Source organism: Coregonus clupeaformis, chromosome 10 (genome assembly GCF_020615455.1).
Source record: "Coregonus clupeaformis isolate EN_2021a chromosome 10, ASM2061545v1, whole genome shotgun sequence".
Classification (NCBI taxonomy): domain Eukaryota; kingdom Metazoa; phylum Chordata; class Actinopteri; order Salmoniformes; family Salmonidae; genus Coregonus; species Coregonus clupeaformis.
The window spans coordinates 2,113,418-2,137,619 of NC_059201.1; the positions used below are offsets into that span (position 1 = coordinate 2,113,418).

The window sequence follows — 24,202 nt, forward strand, 5'->3', positions numbered from 1 at the left end:
TCATCGAGGCAGAAAACCCCCGGTATCCGAAGTCGGCGAGGCGCTTTGCAGCGGTCAACATGGTGAGGTTGTTCCTGGCGGAACCAAAAACATGTGGGTCTCGGAGCAGGTTCTCCAGCAACGTTACAACGACGATTAGCTACATGAATCTTGTTTACTGATGTGCTTAACAAGGTGGTTATCACAGCTAATAATATGCTAACATGTCCCTTACTGATGACATTATCATCGGGGGTTGATCCTAAAGACACTGATGGAACTTAGCCAGCTAAAGTTAGCTAGTTAGGTTAGCTAACGTTTGGCTAGTTAAAGGTTAGCAAGCAAGCGTTTCGTTTTATCAACTAATAAATAAAAAAATGCTGTGGTTTTCCCGTTTCAGATGATTGTTATGTAGCTAAATTGCATTGTTGCGTACCTTTTTTTGTAATGGAGAATGACAGTCAGATTGTTGATACCCCTCTCAACGTTAACACTCACCTAGCCAAATACCTAACTGCACCTTTCGTAACTGATACCAAGGTTTTGCGAGGGACAGAAAGTCCATTCGGTTCTTGAGTAATCAGTAGAGGGAGGACTATCAACGTTTTATCGATGTTTCCTAGTCGGACATATTTTGATGCCGCACTCGTCAGCACAGCGACGGTTTCTTTCCGCTAGTTACCACTATTACACAAATGTAATATCGTGGCTATATATCGTAAAAATTTATGAAAAATTAATACCAAAAAGCAAATTTTAGTTAAGGTTAATGTTAGCAGTATGGTTAAGGTTAGTTTTAAAATCTAATTTTAAGAATAGAAATTGGAGAAATATACCGGGTTTATGACTTTGTAGCTGTGGTAACTATTAACGACTCCATAGCGATGGCAGCATGTGGAGCAGAGAGTGACGTTCTGGATGAAAAAGATGATCCCGGTGCAGCATTTTACGGAAATGTTATACATTATTACACATTCAACCCACCAGAGAACCGTCTAAGCCTAATTTCGACCACACTTATTCAGGATTTGGGGTATGGCAAAGACTGCATTGAAACCATATTGATGCTGGACATCGGCTGCAATTAAGACACAGAAACGGACTAAATCATGTTAGCCAGCCTTTACACATTGATTCACCACCCACACAAGCTAGCACCACAATCACTGAGTTTCATCATCCGTCATTGAATACTTTGAGTCAGATGTCTGTCACCAATGAAGTCTTTTGTCTTATCTATGTGTAATATCACAGGACCTGACAGTGGCATTGTACAGACACCTCCAGCAGAGGGCCCAGTCTGAAGAGGTTACAGCAGCATCCGGCACTGATCTCCAGCTCTTGGGCTTTGACCTGGACGAAGCCATTATCCTCCGGGCTCAACAGACAAACCCTTTCCCTCAGAACATCTCCTTCATTCCCCTAGACATCACCCAGGAGGACACTAGTGCCAGCCAGCTAAAGGACTACTAGAGACGACATAGCTGCTCCCGTTTCCACCTCTCCCTGTGCCTGGCTGTCACCATGTGGGTCCATCTGAACCATGGAGACTCCTCTCCCTGTGCCTGGCTGTCACCATGTGGGTCCATCTGAACCATGGAGACTCCTCTCCCTGTGCCTGGCTGTCACCATATGGGTCCATCTGAACCATGGAGACTCCTCTCCCTGTGCCTGGCTGTCACCATATGGGTCCATCTGAACCATGGAGACTCCTCTCCCTCTGCCTAGCTGTCACCATGTGGGTCCATCTGAACCATGGAGACTCCTCTCCCTGTGCCTGGCTGTCACCATATGGGTCCATCTGAACCATGGAGACTCCTCTCCCTGTGCCTGGCTGTCACCATATGGGTCCATCTGAACCATGGAGACTCCTCTCCCTGTGCCTGGCTGTCACCATATGGGTCCATCTGAACCATGGAGACTCCTCTCCCTGTGCCTGGCTGTCACCATGTGGGTCCAGGGGCTTCAAGCACAGTTAAATAAGGACCAGTATGTTGATTGAACACTAGGTGACAATAATACTGTGTTGTTACCAATGGGTTGTTATTGCTGTCTAATGACACCTGCATAGTGCATATTTTAGACAGCTATACATTTAGGTTGACCTAACTCGATACTATTCATAGACGTTGTGTTTTGGGGCAATTCCATCGTAACGGAGTGTATGCCAAACAAAAAACATTGATTTCAAAGATTAACAAACCATAGAACTCTATGCACAGTGACTACTTTGAACAATTTACACAGTAAATAAAATACAAAATACATTTACTGGAAAAACTGTGCAGATGCAAACTTTGTATCTGTCACATGCCATAATTGGGGAGGACGGGCTCGTGGTAACGGCTGGAGTGGAATAAATAGAATGGTATCAAATACATCATACATATGGTTTCCATGGTTTCCATGTGTTTGATACCATCCCATTGACTCCATTCCAGCCATTATTATGGGCTGTCCTCCCCTCAGCAGCCTCCTGTGATTTCTTCTGCACAGTTGCTGTAAATGTGTATTTTCAGTGATTGTGAAAAGTAGGCCTTGTGCATAGAGTTGTATGGTTTGTTAAACTTTGAAATCAACGTTTTTTTGTTTGGTATACATTTTAAAGTGAAAAATCTGAGTCTCTCAGCGTAGTTCCTTTACCATAGAATTGCCCTTTGGAAAACAATAATGAACCTTCAACTGACAGATAATATAATACATGAATCTTGTATGTTTTCATAATCAGAAAAAAAAATCACATGATTTTACTTCTCCAAAGCCATGTTACATTTCATAATGTTATGAATCCTAAACTTTCACAGAACTCTCTACAAAGTTCAGTAGAAAATCAACTGTATTAGTCCTGTCTGCCACATGCACCGGTGACACAGAAAGTAGGTGGCCAAACCCAGTTTGCGGTGTCCTGTTTCCTGACCCCATAAGAACCATTATCTCGCTGCATGAGGATGATGCTGTTATTAGCCTACTGTCTCACTACAATCCGTTTTGACCGCTATCCCAGCTGTTGCACGGCAGGGTGTATGCTCGAAATAAGACCAAACGGTTTCTCTAAATACATATTTTTATATACTGATACATATTTTTTATTTTCTTTACAGTAAGAACAACCAAATGTTTATATTCCTCTAGCTACAAACACACATCTATCGTGTCGTGATCTTATGGTATTCTCTCATGCTCATTACTGAATGTAGATAGACAAAGAAGCCATAAATGTGATATAGATCTGATATAAACTCTTATATAATGGTTCTTCACCCTCAGCCAGAAGGATCCGACGGGTCTTTAGTGAGAGCTGAATCTGGAGCTCTCTCTCTGTTCCGTTGTTTTAATCAGCAGTTTGGGTGTTGGGGAGCTGGAGCTGGAGCTGCTGTGGCGTCCATTAGCGGAACTCTTAGAACCTGGACAGAACACAACAGTGGCAATCTAATGGTTAGAGCCTAATATCTGCTTTTGTGTCTCAAAATACAGCATTTGGTGTAATTCTAGTCAGCGGATAGCATTAAATTGAGTACATTTACTGCTGTATTTTTTCAGTAGTACATATACCACTTACTGTAGTTGGAGACTGACTGGATGTTGAGAATAGATTGATGTCCAATCCTGAGAGACAAGTGTGCTGCTTCAGTTTGTGAAAAGATGGCAGATAATACTTTTCACACATTGTCCGGTCCTTGTTTAGAACCTCAACCTATAGACACCATACTGTATAATGTGTACCTATAATAATACCTGTCCTCCTCTCCCTCCATACCTGTCCTCCTCTCCCTCCATACCTGTCCTCTCCCTCCATACCTGTCCTCCTCTCCCTCCATACCTGTCCTCCTCCTCTCCCTCCATAGCTGTCCTCTCCCTCCATACCTGTCCTCCTCTCCCTCCATACCTGTCCTCCTCCCCCTCCTTACTTGTCCTCCTCTCCCTCCATACCTGTCCTCCTCTTCCTCCATACCTGTCCTCCTCCCCTCCATATCTGTCCTCCTCTCCCTCCTTACTTGTCCTCCTCCTCCTCCTCCTCCTCCTCCTCCCCCCTCCATAACTGTCCTCCTCTCCCTCCATACCTGTCCTCCTCTTCCTCCATACCTGTCCTCCTCCCCCTCCATATCTGTCCTCCTCTCCCTCCTTACTTGTCCTCCTCCTCCTCCTCCTCCTCCCCCTCCATAACTGTCCTCCTCTCCCTCCATACCTGTCCTCATCTCCCTCCATACCTGTCCTCCTCTCCCTCCATACCTGTCCTCCTCCCCCTCCATACCTGTCCTCCTCCCCCTCCTTACTTGTCCTCCTCCTCATCCTCCATACCTGTCCTCCTCTCTCTCCTTACCTGTTCTCCTCTCCCTCCATACCTGTCCTCCTCTCCCTTCATACCTGTCCTCCTCTCCCTCCATACCTGTCCTCCTCTCCCTCCTTACCTGTCCTCCTCTCCCTCCAGTAGTTTTCTGTAGGTGGCTATCTCTATGTCCAGGGCCAGCTTGACGTTCATCAGGTCCTGGTACTCTCTGAGCTGCCTGGCCATGTCCTGCTTGGCCCTCTGCAGAGCATCCTCCAGATCTCTGATCCTGGACTTAGCCTCCTTCACAGCCAGCTCCCCACGGTCCTCAGCCTCGGCTATCTGGTTCTCCAGGTTGGCTCGCTACAGGATATATACAGTGGGGAAAAAAAGTATTTAGTCAGCCACCAATTGTGCAAGTTCTCCCACTTAAAAAGATGAGAGAGGCCTGTAATTTTCATCATAGGTACACGTCAACTATGACAGACAAAATGAGGAAAAAAAATCCAGAAAATCACATTGTAGGATTTTTTATGAATTTATTTGCAAATTATGGTGGAAAATAAGTATTTGGTCAATAACAAAAGTTTCTCAATACTTTGTTATATACCCTTTGTTGGCAATGACACAGGTCAAACGTTTTCTGTAAGTCTTCACAAGGTTTTCACACACTGTTGCTGGTATTTTGGCCCATTCCTCCATGCAGATCTCCTCTAGAGCAGTGATGTTTTGGGGCTGTCGCTGGGCAACACAGACTTTCAACTCCCCTCCAAAGATTTTCTATGGGGTTGAGATCTGGAGACTCCAGGACCTTGAAATGCTTCTTACGAAGCCACTCCTTCGTTGCCCGGGCAGTGTGTTTGGGATCATTGTCATGCTGAAAGACCCAGCCACGTTTCATCTTCAATGCCCTTGCTGATGGAAGGTTTTCACTCAAAATCTCACGATACATGGCCCCATTCATTCTTTCCTTTACACGGATCAGTCGTCCTGGTCCTTTTGCAGAAAAACAGCCCCAAAGTATGATGTTTTCACTCCCATGCTTCACAGTAGGTATGGTGTTCTTTGGATGCAACTCAGCATTCTTTGTCCTCCAAACACGACAAGTTGAGTTTTTACCAAAAAGTTATATTTTGGTTTCATCTGACCATATGACATTATCCCAATCCTCTTCTGGATGCACTCTAGCAAACTTCAGACGGGCCTGGACATGTACTGGCTTAAGCAGGGGGACACGTCTAGCACTGCAGGATTTGAGTCCCTGGCGGCGTAGTGTGTTACTGATGGTAGGCTTTGTTACTTTGGTCCCAGCTCTCTGCAGGTCATTCACTAGGTCCCCCGTGGGGTTCTGGGATTTTTGCTCACCGTTCTTGTGATCATTTTGACACCACGGGGTGAGATCTTGCGTGGAGCCCCAGATCGAGGGAGATTATCAGTGGTCTTGTATGTCTTCCATTTCCTAATAATTGCTCCCACAGTTGATTTCTTCAAACCAAGCTGCTTACCTATTGCAGATTCAATCTTCCCAGCCTGGTGCAGGTCTACAATTTTGTTTCTGGTGTCCTTTGACAGCTCTTTGGTCTTGGCCATAGTGGAGTTTGGAGTGTGACTGTTTGAGGTTGTGGACAGGTGTATTTTATACTGATAACAAGTTCAAACAGGTGCCATTAATACAGGTAACGAGTGGAGGACAGAGGAGCCTCTTAAAGAAGAAGTTACAGGTCTGTGAGAGCCAGAAATCTTGCTTGTTTGTAGGTGACCAAATACTTATTTTCCACCATAATTTGCAAATAAATTCATTAAAAATCCTACAATGTGATTTTCTGGAAAAAAATTTCTCAATATGTCTGTCATAGTTGACGTGTACCTATGATGAAAATTACAGGACTCTTTCATCTTTTTAAGTGGGAGAACTTGCACAATTGGTGGCTGACTAAATACTTTTTTTCCCCACTGTAGGTATAGTTAGAGTTAGAGACTTAGCCACTTCCACAGCCAGCTCGCCCTGGCCTCTAGCCTCGGCTATCTGGTTCTCCAGGTTGGTACACCACGGGACATCAACACCAGGGTTAAGGCTGCATTAACTCCATGGCAGTACTTGCTTGTTTAAGCCTCATCACACCAAGTGGCATACACAGTCTTAGTGGCACACTCCATGGCATGGCTGCTGAATCTTTTATCCCATAAAGTAGATCCAATCCCATCCGACAGGGTATGTGCTGCATCCAGAGTTTTTGTTTGATATTACTGTGCCTCAAAGCGGTCAAAGCATAAGTGAACTGAGTTGAATAAGTAAACTTAACTAACCTGTTGTTTGACAGCTTCTATCTCACTCTGCAGACGTCCGATCAAGCGGTTGATTTCTGCTATCTCTCCCTTGGTGTTCCTCAGCTCGTCTCCGTACTGGGTGGCCTGGATGGCCATCTGGTTAAACTGAGGGAAAATAAGACCAGTTCTCTTGGAGCTTTGGGCACAAGTCTGTTTAGCTACCATTCCACTCCTTGTACTCTGTGTCATATGCCAAAGATATATGTTTAGCATGACAAGGAGTGGAAAGGAGTGGAGTGATAAACTGCTAAACAGACTGGTACCCGGGCTAGTTCTCTAGCACTATCTTCCAACTATCTGCCGAACCACACTGCTTTGACTGGGATATTTTTCTTTCACATTGTCCTTTTACTGTACTGTGGTTTCAGCAAACTATTGCTCAGTAGTGTGTAAAGGGTATTGATTTCAATGTAGTAAAACAAAAATCCCTCTCCTTAACCACTTCAATCCTAGAATAGTCAACTGTTGTTCACCTTGGACTTGTACCACATCTCAGCCTCCTCTCGGCTCTTGGCAGCGATGTCTTCGTACTGAGCCTTGACGTCAGCCACTATCTGGTCCATGTTGAGGTCGCGACTGTTGTCCATCTCCACCACCACAGAGGTGTCCCTGATGCTGGCCTGCAGCTCACGCAGCTCCTGGATGTAAACAGTGCAGTGTGTTCCTACGTTTTTTTAGTATGTGTATGTGATCCTTGCCGGATTTGAGCCTACAACCTTTCACCAACTGCCTGCGCCATACAGGACCACTTGTGTATCGTATTGTATTGTATTGTTAATATAGTAGATACAGTAATGACCTTACCTCCTCATAGATGGTCCCGAGGAAGTTGATCTCATCATTCAGATGATGACCTTACCTCCTCATAGATGGTCCCGAGGAAGTTGATCTCATCATTCAGATGATGACCTTACCTCCTCATAGATGGTCCCGAGGAAGTTGATCTCATCAGTCAGATGATGACCTTACCTCCTCATAGATGGTCCCGAGGAAGTTGATCTCATCAGTCAGATGATGACCTTACCTCCTCATAGATGGTCCCGAGGAAGTTGATCTCATCAGTCAGATGATGACCTTACCTCCTCATAGATGGTCCCGAGGAAGTTGATCTCATCATTCAGATGATGACCTTACCTCCTCATAGATGGTCCCGAGGAAGTTGATCTCATCAGTCAGATGATGACCTTACCTCCTCATAGATGGTCCCGAGGAAGTTGATCTCATCAGTCAGATGATGACCTTACCTCCTCATAGAGGGTCCTGAGGAAATTGATCTCATCAGTCAGAGCTCCCACCCTGTCTTCCAGGTCTGCTTTCACCAGGTATGCTGAGTCCACATCCTGAAAGGACAACAAACTGTAGTTACCCATAGCCTAGCGGTTAAGAGCATTGGGTCAGTAACCAAAAGGTCACTGGTTCGAATCCCCGAGCCGACTAGGTGAAAAATCTTGCCGATGTGCCCTTGAGCAAGGTACTTAACCCTAATTGCTCTGGATAAGAGCGTCTGCTAAATGACGAAAATGTAGCTACCACTGTTTGTCGAAACATACCAGGTGCAATTTAGATTAATCATTTCATTGCAAAGCTACTAGTTTAGGTTGAAATTGGTTTTGACGTGGTTGGTTGAGATGTTCTCTGTCTCCCCTAAACACCCCAGGCCCGGTTCTTGTTCAGTGGTGATATGATATTTTATGGGCTTAACGTTTTTTTTTCATCTCGTAGAAAGTGGGCCAGGTTTGGTCATACTGTTGTCTCTGTCTCTCTGTGTCCTTTCATCTGCAGTGTTTGTCTAGCTTACCCTCGCTCCCATGGTGCTGCACTGGATCGCTGAACGCAACATCAAGTTGATGTCTTAGTGTGGTATTGTGTCCATAAATGAGTCCAATATGTGTGTTGAACTTCAGAGACTGCACCAAGAAAACACAAAATCAAAGGTGTCACTGGGGAAATGGGATGTTCTCACCTTTTTTAGGATTACAAATTCGTTCTCCAGATTGTTTCTCTTGTTGATCTCATCTTCGTATCTAGGTCAGAAGAACAGGTGACGAGATACTGGATTAGGTCACAGTAGCAAGGTTCTGGCATCCATCATTTAGGGTTAAATAAATAGGTTGAAGAAGGCTCCTTGGCTCTGTCTCAGTTGCTTACAAATCTGTTGAAGGCTATTGAGACTTTTTGTGTTTGAAGTCCCCCACCAGCCCCTGCATGTTCCTCAGCTCTCCAGACAGACAGACAGACAGACAGACAGACAGACAGACAGACTCCTACTTCTGTTTGAAGTCCTCCACCAGACCCTGCATGTTCCTCAGCTCTCCGTCCAGCTTGGTCTTATCGTTGTTGACCACGTCCATCTGGCGCCGCAAGTTGGCCATGTAGGCCTCGAACAGCGGCTCGATGTTGGAGCGGCCCGTCTGATCACCGTGCAGCAGGTCAAACTTAGTCTCTAACATCTTATTCTGCTGCTCCAGGAAACGCACCTAAAAGGGAGGAGAGCGAGAAGCGTGCAGCTGATGAAATAGTCGCAACAGTCCAAGCATGGGGAGGAAGATGTTGAGTGTAGTCTGCTAATACATGGGCGGCAGGTAGCTTAGTGGTTAAGAGCGTTGTACCAGTAACCGAAAGGTCGCTGGTTCTAATCCCCAAGCCGACTAGGTGAAAAATCTGTCGATGTGCCCTTGAGCAAGGCACTTAACCCTAATTGCTCATGTAAGTCGCTCTGGATAAGAGCGTCTGCTAAATGACCAATTTATTTACATGTACATTGTAGCAACTTTAATAGAGACCCTGGTACAACACTTTGTCTCTGTTTTAACCTCTTGGTCTAATGGTTTAAGTCTGGGCTGACAGTCGCAGGGACCTGGGCCCAAGTCCTGGTTGGACTAACCACCTCAAATTAATGCAATATTTTGTCTTGACATGTCATTGTGGCCCTTTACCTTCCAAACGTGTTTTCTGCAGTAATGTATGGGCTTGGAGCGAACTGTTTTTTTAAATTTTAAAATTTTAATTATTTTTTTAAATTATTTTTTTAGGGGGTAGATCAGCTTTAATATTTCAGATAGATTGTAACTTCCATCAATGTAATTGTCTGCATCACTTCCAATCCCCCATATGTTTTTTTCTCACAATATATATATATATATATATATATATCAAATCAAATTTTATTGGCCACATGCGCCGAATACAACAGGTGCAGACATTACAGTGAAATGCTTACTTACAGCCCTTAACCAACAGTGCATTTATTTTTAATAAAAAAGTAGAATAAAACAACAAAAAAGTGTTGAGAAAAAAAGAGCAGAAGTCAAATAAAATAACAGTAGGGAGGCTATATATACAGGGGGGTACCGGTGCAGAGTCAATGTGCGGGGGCACCGGCTAGTTGAGGTAGTTGAAGTAATATGTACATGTGGGTAGAGTTAAAGTGACTATGCATAAATAATTAACAGAGTAGCAGCAGCGTAAAAAGATGGGGTGGGGGGGCAGTGCAAATAGTCCGGGTAGCCATGATTAGCTGTTCAGGAGTCTTATGGCTTGTGGATAGAAGCTGTTGAGAAGTCTTTTGGACCTAGACTTGGCACTCCGGTACCGCTTGCCGTGCGGTAGCAGAGAGAACAGTCTATGACTAGGGTGGCTGGAGTCTTTGACAATTTTGAGGGCCTTCCTCTGACACCGCCTGGTATAGAGGTCCTGGATGGCAGGAAGCTTGGCCCCAGTGATGTACTGGGCCGTACGCACTACCCTCTGTAGTGCCTTGCGGTCGGAGGCCAAGCAGTTGCCATTCCAGGCGGTAATGCAACCAGTCAGGATGCTCTCGATGGTGCAGCTGTATAATTTTTTGAGGATCTGAGGACCCATGCCAAATCTTTTCAGTCTCCTGAGGGGGAATAGGCTTTGTCGTGCCCTCTTCACGACTGTCTTGGTGTGTTTGGACCATGATAGTTCGTTGGTGATGTGGACACCAAGGAACTTGAAGCTCTCAACCTGTTCCACTACAGCCCAGTCGATGAGAATGGGGGCGTGCTCAGTCCTCTTTTTTTCCCCTGTAGTTCACAATCATCTCCTTTGTGTTGATCACGTTGAGGGAGAGGTTGTTATCCTGGCACACGGCCAGGTCTCTGACCTCCTCCCTATAGGCTGTCTCATCGTTGTCGGTGATCAGGCCTACCACTGTTGTGTCGTCGGCAAACTTAATGATGGTGTTGGAGTCGTGCCTGGCCATGCAGTCATGGGTGAACAGGGAGTACAGGAGGGGACTGAGCACGCACCCCTGAGGGGCCCCCGTGTTGAGTATCAGTGTGGCAGATGTGTTGTTACCTACCCTTTCCACCTGGGGGCGGCCTGTCAGGAAGTCCAGGATCCAGTTGCAGAGGGAGGTGTTTAGTCCCAGGATCCTTAGCTTAGTGATGAGCTTTGAGGGCACTATGGTGTTGAATGCTGAGCTGTAGTCAATGAATAGCATTCTCACGTAGGTGTTCCTCTTGTCCAGGTGGGAAAGGGCAGTGTGGAGTGCAATAGAGATTGCATCATCTGTGGATCTGTTGGGGCGGTATGCAAATTGGAGTGGGTCTAGGGTTTCTGGGATAATGCTGTTGATGTGAGCCATGACCAGCCTTTCAAAGCACTTCATGGCTACAGACGTCAGTGCTACGGGTCGGTAGTCATTTAGGCAGGTTATCTTAGAGTCCTTGGGCACAGGGACTATGGTGGTCTGCTTGAAACATGTTGGTATTACAGACTCAGTCAGGGACATGTTGAAAATGTCAGTGAAGACACTTACCAGTTGGTCAGCACATACATATATACATATACATAAACACACATATATATATATATATATACATATATATATATATATATATACAATATATATATATATATATATATATATATACACACATACACATATACACACACATACATATATATACATACATACATATATACATACATCCATACACACACACATATCCTTTTTTAAATGATATTTCCCTTCATTACTTTCCAACCCCACCACCCCTTCCCCAATTGGAGTAAACTAGTGAACAACAACGCTTAGGCCTCTACTTCCAGCCCATACATACTATATACATTTTATGGACACAGTCAAATTCTACAATAATTATATTTTGTTTGTTTTTACTCCTGAACTTCCTCCGATCATTTTCATGATGTCCATCTGGTTTGCTTCTATGTGCCATATTTTTCTAACTGTGCTCTTTCACAAAAGCTCTCAACCTATAACCTATATACTTATTATGGACACAGTATTCTTTACATGAGTTATGTTGTTGTTATTAGTTGTTGTTATTAGTCCCATCCTTCAGCTCCATTCAACACCTCCCATCTATCTCTTAACGCCATCCATATTAGATTTCTATTTTCCATATATTTCTCAACTGTATTGTGATGTGTCACAAAAGTTCTGAACCTTTCTCTTTCTACAGATCATAAATTGAAAATAAACATTTTGCTAAAAGTATTATTATATTATTGATCGATTGACTATGACTTTTCAGATCACCCAGTAGTGCTATCTGCAGGGTTAGCTCCAGGAAAATATTGCAATCCTTCAGCCATTCCTGGACCTGAGTCCAAAAGCAAGCTACAAATGGACAGTACCAAAACAAATGATGTAATGATTGTCTCTTCGCAGCAAAATCTGCAGAGCTGGGAAGATTGTATCCCCCATATAAATAACATTCTATTGGTAGCAAGATTTTGATATAATAATTTAAATTGAAAAATTCTCTGTTTTGAATCCGGCGTCGTTTTGTGTATCAGTTCATAAACACTATGCCATGGAATTGGTACGTCAAAAATCTCTTCCCAACTATTTTGCAATCTATATGGGACGGCTGTCAATCCTTTGGTCCTTAAATTAAACTGGTATACTTTTTTATTTATCACAATTTTTTTAACCAATTATATTCTTTAATGCGAGGCCGACAGACAAGTTCCTTACTTTTTCCCCCTTCCACTTTCCTTTTCCATTTTTGCGGTAATGCTGCAATTATTTGGTTGTAATTTTGGGTAGAGCAGACATTTCCATATGTTTTTGTTAACTGCATGTGCGACATAACTCCACCAGTTCTAACGATAACATCATTTACGAAGATTATACCTTTTTTAAACAATTTGTAAAATAAATAAGTTTTTTTTAATCAATTAGTATATTTGAGTTTAACCACAATATTTGTTGCATTATTTGTTCTGTCGTTTCTGGAGGATTAAATTGAAATTGCAACCAACTTTCTATGGCTTGTTTTAGAAATAGTGATATTTGGGAGATTATTTCCTTTTCAAATAACTTAAAGTGAGAGGTTGTAATCTGAATAAAGGGGAAAAGGCCATTCTTGAACATTGGGTGAGACAATCTTACTAATAATCCAGAGTGAGTGCATTCCTTTTTTTTTCTAATGTTCTATTGTATCCATGACATTCACGATTTCCTTAAGAGCATGAGGGTGATTGTTTGTAGTGTGATTTCCTTTACGGTCCATTGCGCTATTTAAAACGGTATTATAATCTCCCACCATAATAATAGAGTCTTGAATTGCTTGCAAGGTCGATAATTTATTATATATATTTTCAAAGAAGTGTGGATCATCATTATTTGGTCCGTAAAGGTTAATGAGCCATATCTGTTTATGGTCCATTAACATATTTAACATAATCCATCTACCTTGCGTATCTGTTTGGACAATTTGCACATTCGGATCGAAATTACTGTTAATTAATATCATCACCCCTTTTGAGTTTCTCTGCCCATGGGAGAAGTATATTTCGCCCCCCCCATTCCTTTTTCCAAACAACTTCATCTAGAATTGTTGAATGAGTTTCCTGTAAACAATAGATATTATATTCCTTCTCTTTGAGCCATGTAAATATTGTTCTTCTTTTGTTATTATCTGCTAAGCCATTACAAGTATAACTGGCTATACTTATTTCACCACATACCATAATGGGATACAAGTTTCAAATCTATTTATCATTACATATGTTTGTAAATTTACCAATAAAAAATACCATAGCGATTGACTGTCCATTTAGCTGTACCATGATATTTGCATTGCTACTAAGTAACCCTCCAATTGTTCTCCACTAATTCCCCCGCTAAAACCCCTCCCCATCCCAAGTTGGGCCGTCATCCCCCGAGAGGCCAGGACCCATCCATCAAAAACAGCACATAGTGCCACCCACAAAACAGAAGCAGGTCAACCGCCAAAAGCATTTCCAATGCTCTCACCTCAATATATATACAGTATCTCACAAAAGTGAGTACACCCTTCACATTTTTGTAAATATTTGAGGGAAAATGGCTAATTGGGCCCAATTTGGACATTTTCACTTAGGGGTGTACTCACTTTTGTTGCCAGCGGTTTAGACATTAATGGCTGTGTGTTGTGTTATTTTGAGGGGACAGCACATGTACACTGTTATACAAGCTGTACACTCACTACATTACATTGTAGCAAAGTGTAATTTCTTCAGTGTTGTCACATGAAAGGATATACTCAAATATTCACATAAATGTGAGGGGTGTACTCACTTTTGTGAGATACTGTATATATAGCTATTTAACTATATATATCCATTCAAATATCTTGCATATCATATTTTCCATCATTATCGATTAATATGCGTAATAATGTCGGCAGTTCATGCGTAGGACTGTTACCTATAACCCAGATTGCCATTGTATTACATAACATTTTTGACAAGCAATTTTTATTTTAGCAAACAATTATTGTGGTTCATCCTATATTCTCACTAACATCATTACCCCCTTGCAACAGATGTGGGATAATGTGGGAGTGAACTGTTTAATTAATAGACCTTTGAAGCAATCAGAAGCAATCTCCCAGACAATCTCCCAGAGTTGTTTGATATCAGCTGTGCTGAGTAGACAGATTGTAGAGAACAGTGCTTGTATGTTAAGTTCATTATTCTGGTTTTAACAACTGACTGAGATCTTTCTAGGATCTCAGTATTCTCTTCCTATTGACTGTCTGCGATCAACACAAAAGCTCCCTCCCTAAACACTTTAGGGAATTTTCCAGTCTTGGATGATCACACCACGTCTGACCTGTTTTTATCAGGTTACCACCGAGCTGAGAGAAATAGGACATGGTGCTTTAAATGTATTTTACTTGTTATTTGACGTCTTTAAATGTATTTTACTTGTTATATGACTTCTTTCAAATGGGCTTTGCATCCCAAGTGAATCACACCATTAGGGCATGATTTGTGTCGAGATATCTCAGGTTTCGGCTACCTCCTACGAGGAATAGGAGCTTGTTATTGCAGGAAACCCAGAGCTGTAGAGCTGGTGATCTGTAGCGTAGAAACAGGCACAAAGCCTCTATTGTAACTCTGTTACCCACTCCGTGAGAAAGGGGAAATATCATGTAAGCTGAGCGGTGAATCAGGTGACCACGGCTGTGAAAGAGCAGGTGACTTTTTGTTTTCATGGGTTAGCTCAAGTCAAACTGATATCCAAAGTCAAAGTCCAGAGAACGCGTTTCCACCGCTCCATGGTCCAATGGCTGCGAGCTTTACATCTTTCATGAAGCTCCCGACGAACAGTTACAGTGGGGAAAAAAAGTATTTAGTCAGCCACCAATTGTGCAAGTTCTCCCACTTAAAAAGATGAGAGAGGCCTGTAATTTTCATCATAGGTACACGTCAACTATGACAGACAAATTGAGAAAAAAAATCCAGAAAATCACATTGTAGGATTTGTAATGATTTTATTTGCAAATTATGGTGGAAAATAAGTATTTGGTCACCTACAAACAAGCAAGATTTCTGGCTCTCACAGACCTGGAAAATAAGTATTTGGTCAATAACAAAAGTTTCTCAATACTTTGTTATATACCCTTTGTTGGCAATGACACAGGTCAAATGTTTTCTGTAAGTCTTCACAAGGTTTTCACACACTGTTGCTGGTATTTTGGCCCATTCCTCCATGCAGATCTCCTCTAAAGCAGTGATGTTTTGGGGCTGTCGCTGGGCAACACAGACTTTCAACTCCCTCCAAAGATTTTCTATGGGGTTGAGATCTGGAGACTGGCTAGGCCACTCCAGGACCTTGAAATGCTTCTTACGAAGCCACTCCTTCATTGCCCGGGCGGTGTGTTTGGCATCATTGTCATGCTGAAAGACCCAGCCACGTTTCATCTTCAATGCCCTTGCTGATGGAAGGAGGTTTTCACTCAAAATCTCACGATACATGGCCCCATTCATTCTTTCCTTTACACGGATCAGTCGTCCTGGTGCCTTTGCAGAAAAACAGCCCCAAAGCATGATGTTTCCACCCCCATGCTTCACAGTAGGTATGGTGTTCTTTGGATGCAACTCAGCATTCTTTGTCCTCCAAACACGACGAGTTGAGTTTTTACCAAAAATTTCTATTTTGGTTTCATCTGACCATATGACATTCTCCCAATCCTCTTCTGGATCATCCAAATGCACTCTAGCAAACTTCAGACGGGCCTGGACATGTACTTGCTTAAGCAGGGGGACACGTCTGGCACTGCAGGATTTGAGTCCCTGGCGGCGTAGTGTGTTACTGATGGTAGGCTTTGTTACTTTGGTCCCAGCTCTCTGCAGGTCATTCACTAGGTCCCCCCGTGTGGTTCTAGGATTTTTGCTCACCGTTCTTGTGATCATTTTGACCCCACGGGGTGAGATCTTGCGTGGAGCCCCAGATCGAGGGAGATTATCAGTGGTCTTGTGTCAACGATGTAGTGATGGTGTGGTGGGGAATCAGGCGCAGAAGCAGAGGTACAGTCCAACAAGACTTTACTATGCAAAATAATCCACAAACGGCAGGAGGCCAAACAGACGCGCACAGGCGTCAACACACGATCGCACGAAAACACAGTGCGCAAAACTCTCCTAAACAGAGGAGGACACTACTAACACTGGCGTACTGGAAAAATAACACAGCTACGCAACCATCTGACAAGCGACAATTACACACAACACTATACACACAAACAGGGAACTAAATAGGGTGCATAATGAGACCTAACACAAAACAGGTGTGGCTAACAGACAAAACTAATCAAACAGGAAACACAGAACATAGAACGGTGGCAGCTAGAATTCCGGAGACGACGAACGCCCGAAGCCTGCCCGAACAAGGGAGAGAGGCAGCCTCGGCCGAAACCGTGACAGTACCCCCCCCTTGACGCGCGGCTCCAGACGCGCGCCGACTCCGGCCTTGGGGACGACCCGGAGGCCGCGGCGCAGGGCGCGTCGGATACCCCCGATGGAATTCCGTCAGGAGCGACGGGTCCAAAATGTCTCTCCTCGGCACCCAGCACCGCTCCTCCGGACCGTACCCCTCCCACTCCACTAGATACTGAAGACCCCCCCTCCGACGTCTAGAATCCAAGATGGATCTCACGGTGTACGCCGGTGCCCCCTCGATGTCCAACGGGGGCGGAGGAGTCTCCAAGATCTCATGTTCTTGGAGTGGGCCCGCTACCACCGGCCTGAGAAGGGACACATGGAACGAGGGGTTAATACACTTATACTCCACTGGTAACTGTAATCTATAACATACCTCGTTCAACCTTCTCAGGACTTTAAATGGCCCTACAAACCGCCGACCCAGTTTCCGACAGGGCAGGCGGAGGGGCAGGTTTCTGGCAGAGAGCCAGACTCGATCTCCAGGTGCGTACACAGGCCCCTCACTGCGGTGTAGGTCGGCGCTCGTCTTCTGTCGACGTATGGCACGCTGCAGATGGACGTGTGCAGCGTTCCACGTCTCCTCCGAGCGCCGCACCCACTCATCCACAGCGGGGGCCTCGATCTGGCTCTCATGCCATGGTGCCAGAACCGGCTGGTACCCTAAAACACACTGAAAATGGGTTAGTTGGGTGGAGGAGTGGCGGAGAGAGTTCTGTGCCATCTCGGCCCAGGGCACATATCTCGCCCACTCCTCCGGCCGGTCCCGGCAGTATGTTCTGAGAAACCTGCCCACATCCTGGTTTACGCGTTCCACCTGCCCATTACTCTCCGGGTGGTAACCCGAGGTGAGGCTCACCGAGACCCCCAACCGCTCCATAAAAGCTCTCCAGACTCTGGAGGTGAATTGGGGACCCCGGTCAGCCACAATGTCCTCGGGCACCCCGTAGTGCCGGAACACATGAGTGAATAGTGCTTCGGCGGTCTGTAGGGCAGTAGGAAGACCCGGCATGGGGAGCAAACGACAGGCCTTAGAGAACCGGTCCACAACGACCAGGAGTGTAGTATTCCCTTGAGAGAGGGGAAGGTCAGTTATAAAATCCACCGAGAGGTGGGACCATGGTCGTTGTGGAACGGGCAGGGGCAGTAACTTACCCCTAGGCAGATGTCTAGGCGCCTTACACTGGGCGCACACCGAGCAGGAGGAAACATAAACCCTCACATCCCTGGCCAACGTGGGCCACCAATATTTGGCACTAAGACAGTGCACTGTCCGGCCGATACCCGGATGTCCAGAGGAGGGTGACGTGTGAGCCCAATAGATCAATCGATCCCGACACTCGAGCGGAACATACCTCCGACCCTCCGGGCATTGTGGTGGACTAGGGTCGGTGCGTAATGCCCGCTCGAGCTCAGAATCGAGCTCCCACACCACCGGTGCCACTAGACACGACTCCGGCAGTATGGGAGTGGGCTCCACGGACCTCTCCTCCCCGTCATACCGCCGAGACAGCGCATCTGCCTTACCGTTTTGTGACCCAGGGATGTAGGTGATCTTAAAAGAGAAACGGGTCAAAAACATACTCCATCTAGCCTGTCGAGGGTTCAGCCTCCTCGCTGCCCGGATGTACTCCAGGTTACGGTGGTCCGTCAAAATGAGGAAAGGGTGTTGAGCCCCTCAAGCCAGTGCCTCCACACCTTAAGGGCCTGTACCACAGCTAACAGCTCCCTGTCCCCTACGTCATAATTTCGCTCCGCCGGGCTGAGCTTCTTGGAATAGAAGGCACAGGGGCGGAGTTTAGGTGGCGCGCCTGACCGTTGTGAAAGCACGGCGCCAATACCGGCCTCAGACGCGTCCACCTCTACCTGAAATGGTAAAGAGGGATCCGGATGCGCCAGCACCGGAGCCGAGGTGAACAGGTCCTTCAGCTTCTCAAACGCCCTGTCCGCCTCGACTGACCACTGCAGACGCACCGGGCCCCCCTTTAAGAGAGACGTGATGGGAGCTGCCACTTGCCCAAAACCCCCGGATAAACCTCCGGTAGTAATTCGCAAACCCCCAAAACTGCTGCACCTCTTTCACAGTGGTTGGTGTTTGCCAATTACGCACGGCTGACACTCGGTCTACCTCCATCTTCACCCCTGACGCAGACAACTGATACCCCAAAAAGGAAATCGACTCCTGGAAAAACAGACACTTCTCTGCCTTCACATACAGGTCGTGCTCCACCAGCCTCCGCAACACCCTGCGCACCAGGGCCACATGCTCGACACGGGTAGGTGAGTACACGAGAATGTCATCTATGTACACCACGACTCCCTGTCCCTGCATGTCCCTGAAGATCTCATCCACGAATGATTGGAAAACTGACGGAGCATTCATCAACCCGTATGGCATGACTAGATACTCGTAATGGCCCGAGGTGGTACTAAAGGCTGTTTTCCATTCATCATCCTTCCTGATGCGCACCAAGTTGTACGCGCTCCTGAGATCTAATTTCGTGAAGAAACGCGCCCCATGCAACGACTCAGTCATGGTCGCAATCAGCGGGAGTGGATAACTATACTTCACCGTAATCTGATTGAGACCACGGTAATCGATGCACGGACGCAAACCACCATCCTTCTTCTTCACGAAAAAGAAACTCGAGGACGCGGGGAAGTGGACGGCCGTATGTATCCTTGTCTCAGTGATTCGTCTATGTAAACCTCCATAGCTTTCTTCTCCTCCTGAGACAGAGGATACACATGACTCCGTGGGAGCGCAGCTCCTGCCTGAAGGTCTATCGCACAATCCCCCTGCCTATGGGGTGGCAACCGCGTCGCCCTCGCCTTACTAAACGCAATAGCCAAATCCCCATACTCAGGTGGAATGTGCAATGCGGGCACCTGGTTTGGACTCTCCACCGAGGTAGCCCCTATGGAAACGCCCAAACATCTACCCACACACTGAGCAGACCACTCCATCAGAGCCCTCTCCTGCCACGAAATAACGGGGTTATGGGTACTTAACCAGGGCATGCCCAGCACCACCGGATACGCAGGAGAGTCAATCAGAAACAGTTGAATTATCTCCTGATGACTCCCCTGCGCACACATCCTAAGTGGCGCCGTGACCTCCCTGATTAAGCCCGTACCCAACGGACGACTATCTAGGGCGTGAACGGGAAAAGGAACATCAACAGGGAGAAGGGGAAACCCTAACTCTAAACAAAACTTCTTATCAATAAAATTCCCAGCCGCGCCTGAATCTACCAGCGCCTTATACTGGGAATGAGGTGCCACCTGCGGAAAACGCACAGGCATACAAAAATGGGCAACAGTGAGCTCTGGGTGAGTGGGGCGCCTACTCACCTGGAGGGAATCCCCAGTGCGGGACCTGTCGTCATCTCCCCGAGGAGGCCATCCCCAGCACCTAGCCGCGGTGTGTCCTCCCCGACCACAGTTGGTGCAGTGGATGGACCCCCTCACCTGCCGACTCCTCCTATCTCTAGCGCCAGCGCCCCCGAGCTCCATAGGACACGGCTCGGATGCGCTGGAGGGTGAAATGGACGGACCCCCCTCAGGACGTCCGCGGGTGGCCAATAGGTTATCTAACCTGATTGACATGTCGACCAGCTGGTCGAACGAGAGACTGGTGTCCCTACAGGCCAGCTCCCTACGGACGTCCTCTCTTAGGCTACATCGATATATATCGACGAGGGCCCGCTCATTCCACCCTGCATCAGCCGCTAGAGTACGGAATTCAAGCGCGAATTCCTGAGCACTCCTCCTCCCCTGCCGGAGGAAGACCAGACGCTCCCCAGCCGCTTTCCCCTCCGGGGGATGGTCGAACACCGCCCTAAAGCGGCGGGGAGAACTTCGTCGTAGGTGATACTCACGGCGTCGATCTTCCTCCACTCCGCGTTGGCCCATTCCAACGCCTTCCCGGACAGGCAGGATATCAGGGCAGACACGCTCTCATGCCCCGAGGGTGCCGGGTGTACGGTGGCCAGGTACAACTCCACCTGGAGGAGGAATCCCTGACACCCAGCCGCGGTTCCGTCGTAGGCCCTCGGGAGAGCGAGTCGGATCCCTCGGTGTTCTGGCGCTGGAATGGGCAGGCTGGCCGATGGTGCTGGCTGGGCTGGCGGTGAGGAAGGTGTTGGAGGTGCGCCCCAGCCTCGGAGCGTGGTGATTACCTCCTGCAGGGCGGTTCCCATCTGGAGGATCTGTTCCTGTTGCTCCCGAACCTGGACCTCCAGTCTCGTCGGCGCTGCTTCGGCTCCCGCTGATTCCATGTTTAAGGTGTGTAATTCTGTCAACGATGTAGTGATGGTGTGGTGGGGAATCAGGCGCAGAAGCAGAGGTACAGTCCAACAAGACTTTACTATGCAAAATAATCCACAAACGGCAGGAGGCCAAACAGACGCGCACAGGCGTCAACACACGATCGCACGAAAACACAGTGCGCAAAACTCTCCTAAACAGAGGAGGACACTACTAACACTGGCGTACTGGAAAAATAACACAGCTACGCAACCATCTGACAAGCGACAATTATACACAACACTATACACACAAACAGGGAACTAAATAGGGTGCATAATGAGACCTAACACAAAACAGGTGTGGCTAACAGACAAAACTAATCAAACAGGAAACACAGAACATAGAACGGTGGCAGCTAGAATTCCGGAGACGACGAACGCCGAAGCCTGCCCGAACAAGGGAGAGAGGCAGCCTCGGCCGAAACCGTGACACTTGTATGTCTTCCATTTCCTAATAATTGCTCCCACAGTTGATTTCTTCAAACCAAGCTGCTTACCTATTGCAGATTCAGTCTTCCCAGCCTGGTGCAGGTCTACAATTTTGTTTCTGATGTCCTTTGACAGCTCTTTGGTCTTGGCCATAGTGGAGTTTGGAGTGTGACTGTTTGAGGTTGTGGACAGGTGTCTTTTATACTGATAACAAGTTCAAACAGGTGCCATTAATACAGGTAACGAGTGGAGGACAGAGGAGCCTCTTAAACAAGAAGTTACAGGTCTGTGAGAGCCAGAAATCTTGCTTGTTTGTAGGTGACCAAATACTTATTTTCCACCATAATTTGCAAATAAATTCATTAAAAATCCTACAATGTGATTTTCTGGATTTTTTTCCCTCAATTTGTCTGTCATAGTTGACGTGTACCTATGATGAAAATTACAGGCCTCTCTCATCTTTTTAAGTGGGAGAACTTGCACAATTGGTGGCTGACTAAATACTATTTTTCCCCACTGTATTGTGCTGATGTTGCTTCCAGAGGCAGTTTGGAACTAGGTAGTGAGTGTTGCAACCGAGGACAGACGATTTTTACACCCTACGCACTTCAGCACTCGGCGGTCCCGTTCTGTGAGCTTGTGTGGCCTACCACTTCACAGCTGAGTCGTTGTTGCTCCTAGACGTTTCCATTTCACAATAACAGCACTTACAGTTGACCGGGGATGCTCTAGCAGGGTAGAAATTTGACGAACCGACTAGTTGGAAAGGTGGCATCCTATGACGGTGCCAAGTTGAAAGTCACTGAGCTTTTCAGTACGGACCATTATACTGCCAATGTTTGTCTATGGAGATTGCATTGCTGTGTGCTCAATTTTATACACCTGTCAGCAACGGGTGTGGCTGAAATAGCCAAATCCATTCATTTGAAGGGGTGTCCACATACCTTTGTATATATTTATATATATATATATATATATATATATATATATATATATTAAACCACGAGTGTCATGGATTCAATGAAAATGAAGGCACATATGTAAACTAGACACTTTAAACATTATATTTAGAAATAAATGTTTTACATTTCAACAATGTATTTGTTTTTTAAGCTGTTGAATACGGACTTCTGGTGCCAAATTCGTCTGTAAAAGTGCACCTTGTAGATGTATGCTTGTGGTCTTGTGATCATTTTGAGAAATCACATGAAACTTCTATGAATCATAATAGACGCCTTAATAATGCATAATAATAAAAATGTCTCACTATTGTGATCAATGGGATTAAATGGGTTAATGTTCCAATGCAATGAAAACAGACACAGGTGGCTATCACTGTTTGTTCTCCCTTTAACCAATCAACGGCTAAACCAAACTAGCTTTCGCTCTTTTTTTGTAGCTGATTCAAAACACAGACAGAGAGACAACAATCAGTGCCATCTATGATGATGACTAAAACCAAAGTAGCTTGTGTAGCTGGCTTCTAATTGAATGAATGTATTGGTCAATCTAAGCAGGAAGCTAGTATAAACATTGGGACGTATCCTAATCATTCTCAGTGGTGACTACATACCTTATCGATGAATGACGCGAATCGGTTGTTGAGGCCCTTGATCTGCTCCTTCTCGTGGATGCGGGTCACCTGCAGGTTGGGGTCGATCTCCAGGTTGAGCGGGGCCAGCAGGCTCCTGTTGACAGAGACTGAGTGGAGAGGACTGCTGTGGTAGCCATTTGAGCCCCCCGCGTACAGAGAGCCGCTACCCAGGGACATGCCACTGAAGCCCCCACTGTGTCTCCGCACAGAGCCACTGGAGCTGCTGACACGCTTGGACCTCAGGCTCATGGTGAAAGGGGAGACGGACAGGAGACGGAGAAGTGGAGTGAGAGTCACAGACGGATAGATGGAGAGGAGTGAGAGTCAGAGATGGATAGATGGGGAGGAGTGAGAGTCAGAGATGGATAGATGGGGAGGAGTGAGAGTCAGAGACGGATAGATGGAGATGAGTGAGAGTCAGAGATGGGAGAGGAGTGAGAATCAAAGTGATGCTGCAGAAGAAGACAGGACAGCAGCGGGGCTGTCTGACCTCAGTGAGTTGTCTCAGGTGTTCTGCCCTCCTTATAAACTCCTCTTCCTCAAGGTGGGGGTGGTCCTCTGGTTCTGTTATTCTCACTCTGCAGAACCAGTTAGACACCCCATTCAGCTCTCCTCTTCCTACCCCCCCCACCCCTCTCTCTCCCCCCTCTCCCCCCACCCACCCTCTCTCTCTCCCCCCACCCTCTCCCCCTCCTTCTCTCTCTCTCTCTCCCCACCCTCTCCCCCTCCTCTCCCTCCTCCCCCACCCTCCCCCCTCCCTCTCTCTCTCTCTCCCCCCACCCTCTCCCCCCTCTCCCTCCTCCCTCCCCCTCCCTCTCTCTCTCTCTCTCCCCCACCCTCTCTCTCCCTCCTCCCCTCCCTCTCTCTCTCTCTCTCTCTCTCTCTCCCCCTCCCTCTCTCTCTCTCTCTCCCCCCACCCTCTCCCCCTCCCCTCTCCCTACCCTCTCCCCCTCCCTCTCTCTCTCTCTCGCTATCAGATGCCTCCCTCTCCTCCAGCTGCGCAGCACAGTAATATTTATTTGTTTTGATTAGCTATGATTCATTCATGATTTCTTAAGTTCACTAGTTCTGGCTACAATCATTTCTGTTTTG

The 24,202-nt window shown here is 46.4% G+C and overlaps 1 protein-coding gene and 1 long non-coding RNA gene across 3 annotated transcripts; one reads left to right on the plus strand and one right to left on the minus strand.

The window, feature by feature from the left end:
* Window positions 1–416: 416 nt before the first annotated feature.
* On the plus strand, window positions 417–2,221 carry LOC121574731. Its single transcript, XR_006002253.1, has 2 exons — window positions 417–1,012; window positions 1,234–2,221. It is a non-coding gene; the product is annotated as an uncharacterized LOC121574731 (long non-coding RNA).
* A 199-nt stretch (window positions 2,222–2,420) lies between these two features.
* LOC121574728 (keratin, type II cytoskeletal 8-like) lies at window positions 2,421–23,588 on the minus strand. 2 transcript variants are annotated; one of them, XM_041887276.2, is made up of 9 exons: window positions 23,090–23,588; window positions 8,843–9,051; window positions 8,538–8,598; window positions 7,819–7,914; window positions 7,048–7,212; window positions 6,554–6,670; window positions 4,389–4,609; window positions 3,539–3,585; window positions 2,421–3,383 (listed from the first exon to the last, which is right to left on the minus strand). In XM_041887276.2, the coding sequence occupies exons 1-9, from the start codon at window positions 23,357–23,359 to the stop codon at window positions 3,268–3,270; spliced, it is 1,302 nt and encodes a 433-aa protein (XP_041743210.2). In that variant the 5' UTR covers window positions 23,360–23,588; the 3' UTR covers window positions 2,421–3,267. The 2 variants fall into 2 exon arrangements, with proteins under 2 accessions (XP_041743210.2, XP_041743209.2); XM_041887275.2 differs by having other exon boundaries at window positions 6,554–6,679.
* Between the last annotated feature and the right edge of the window lie 614 nt (window positions 23,589–24,202).

Bases quoted from the DNA above. Each gene is read 5' to 3' on its own strand.
- LOC121574728 (XM_041887275.2), bottom strand. From the start codon at position 23,359: ATGAGCCTGAGGTCCAAGCGTGTCAGCAGCTCCAGTGGCTCTGTGCGG. The intron at 9,052-23,089 runs GTATGTAGTCAC...CCTCCCTTTTAG, and splicing joins TCGCGTCATTCATCGATAAG to GTGCGTTTCCTGGAGCAGCA. The intron at 3,586-4,388 runs GTAAGGAGGGAG...CTTGTCTCTCAG, and splicing joins CTGGAGGGAGAGGAGGACAG to GATTGGACATCAATCTATTC.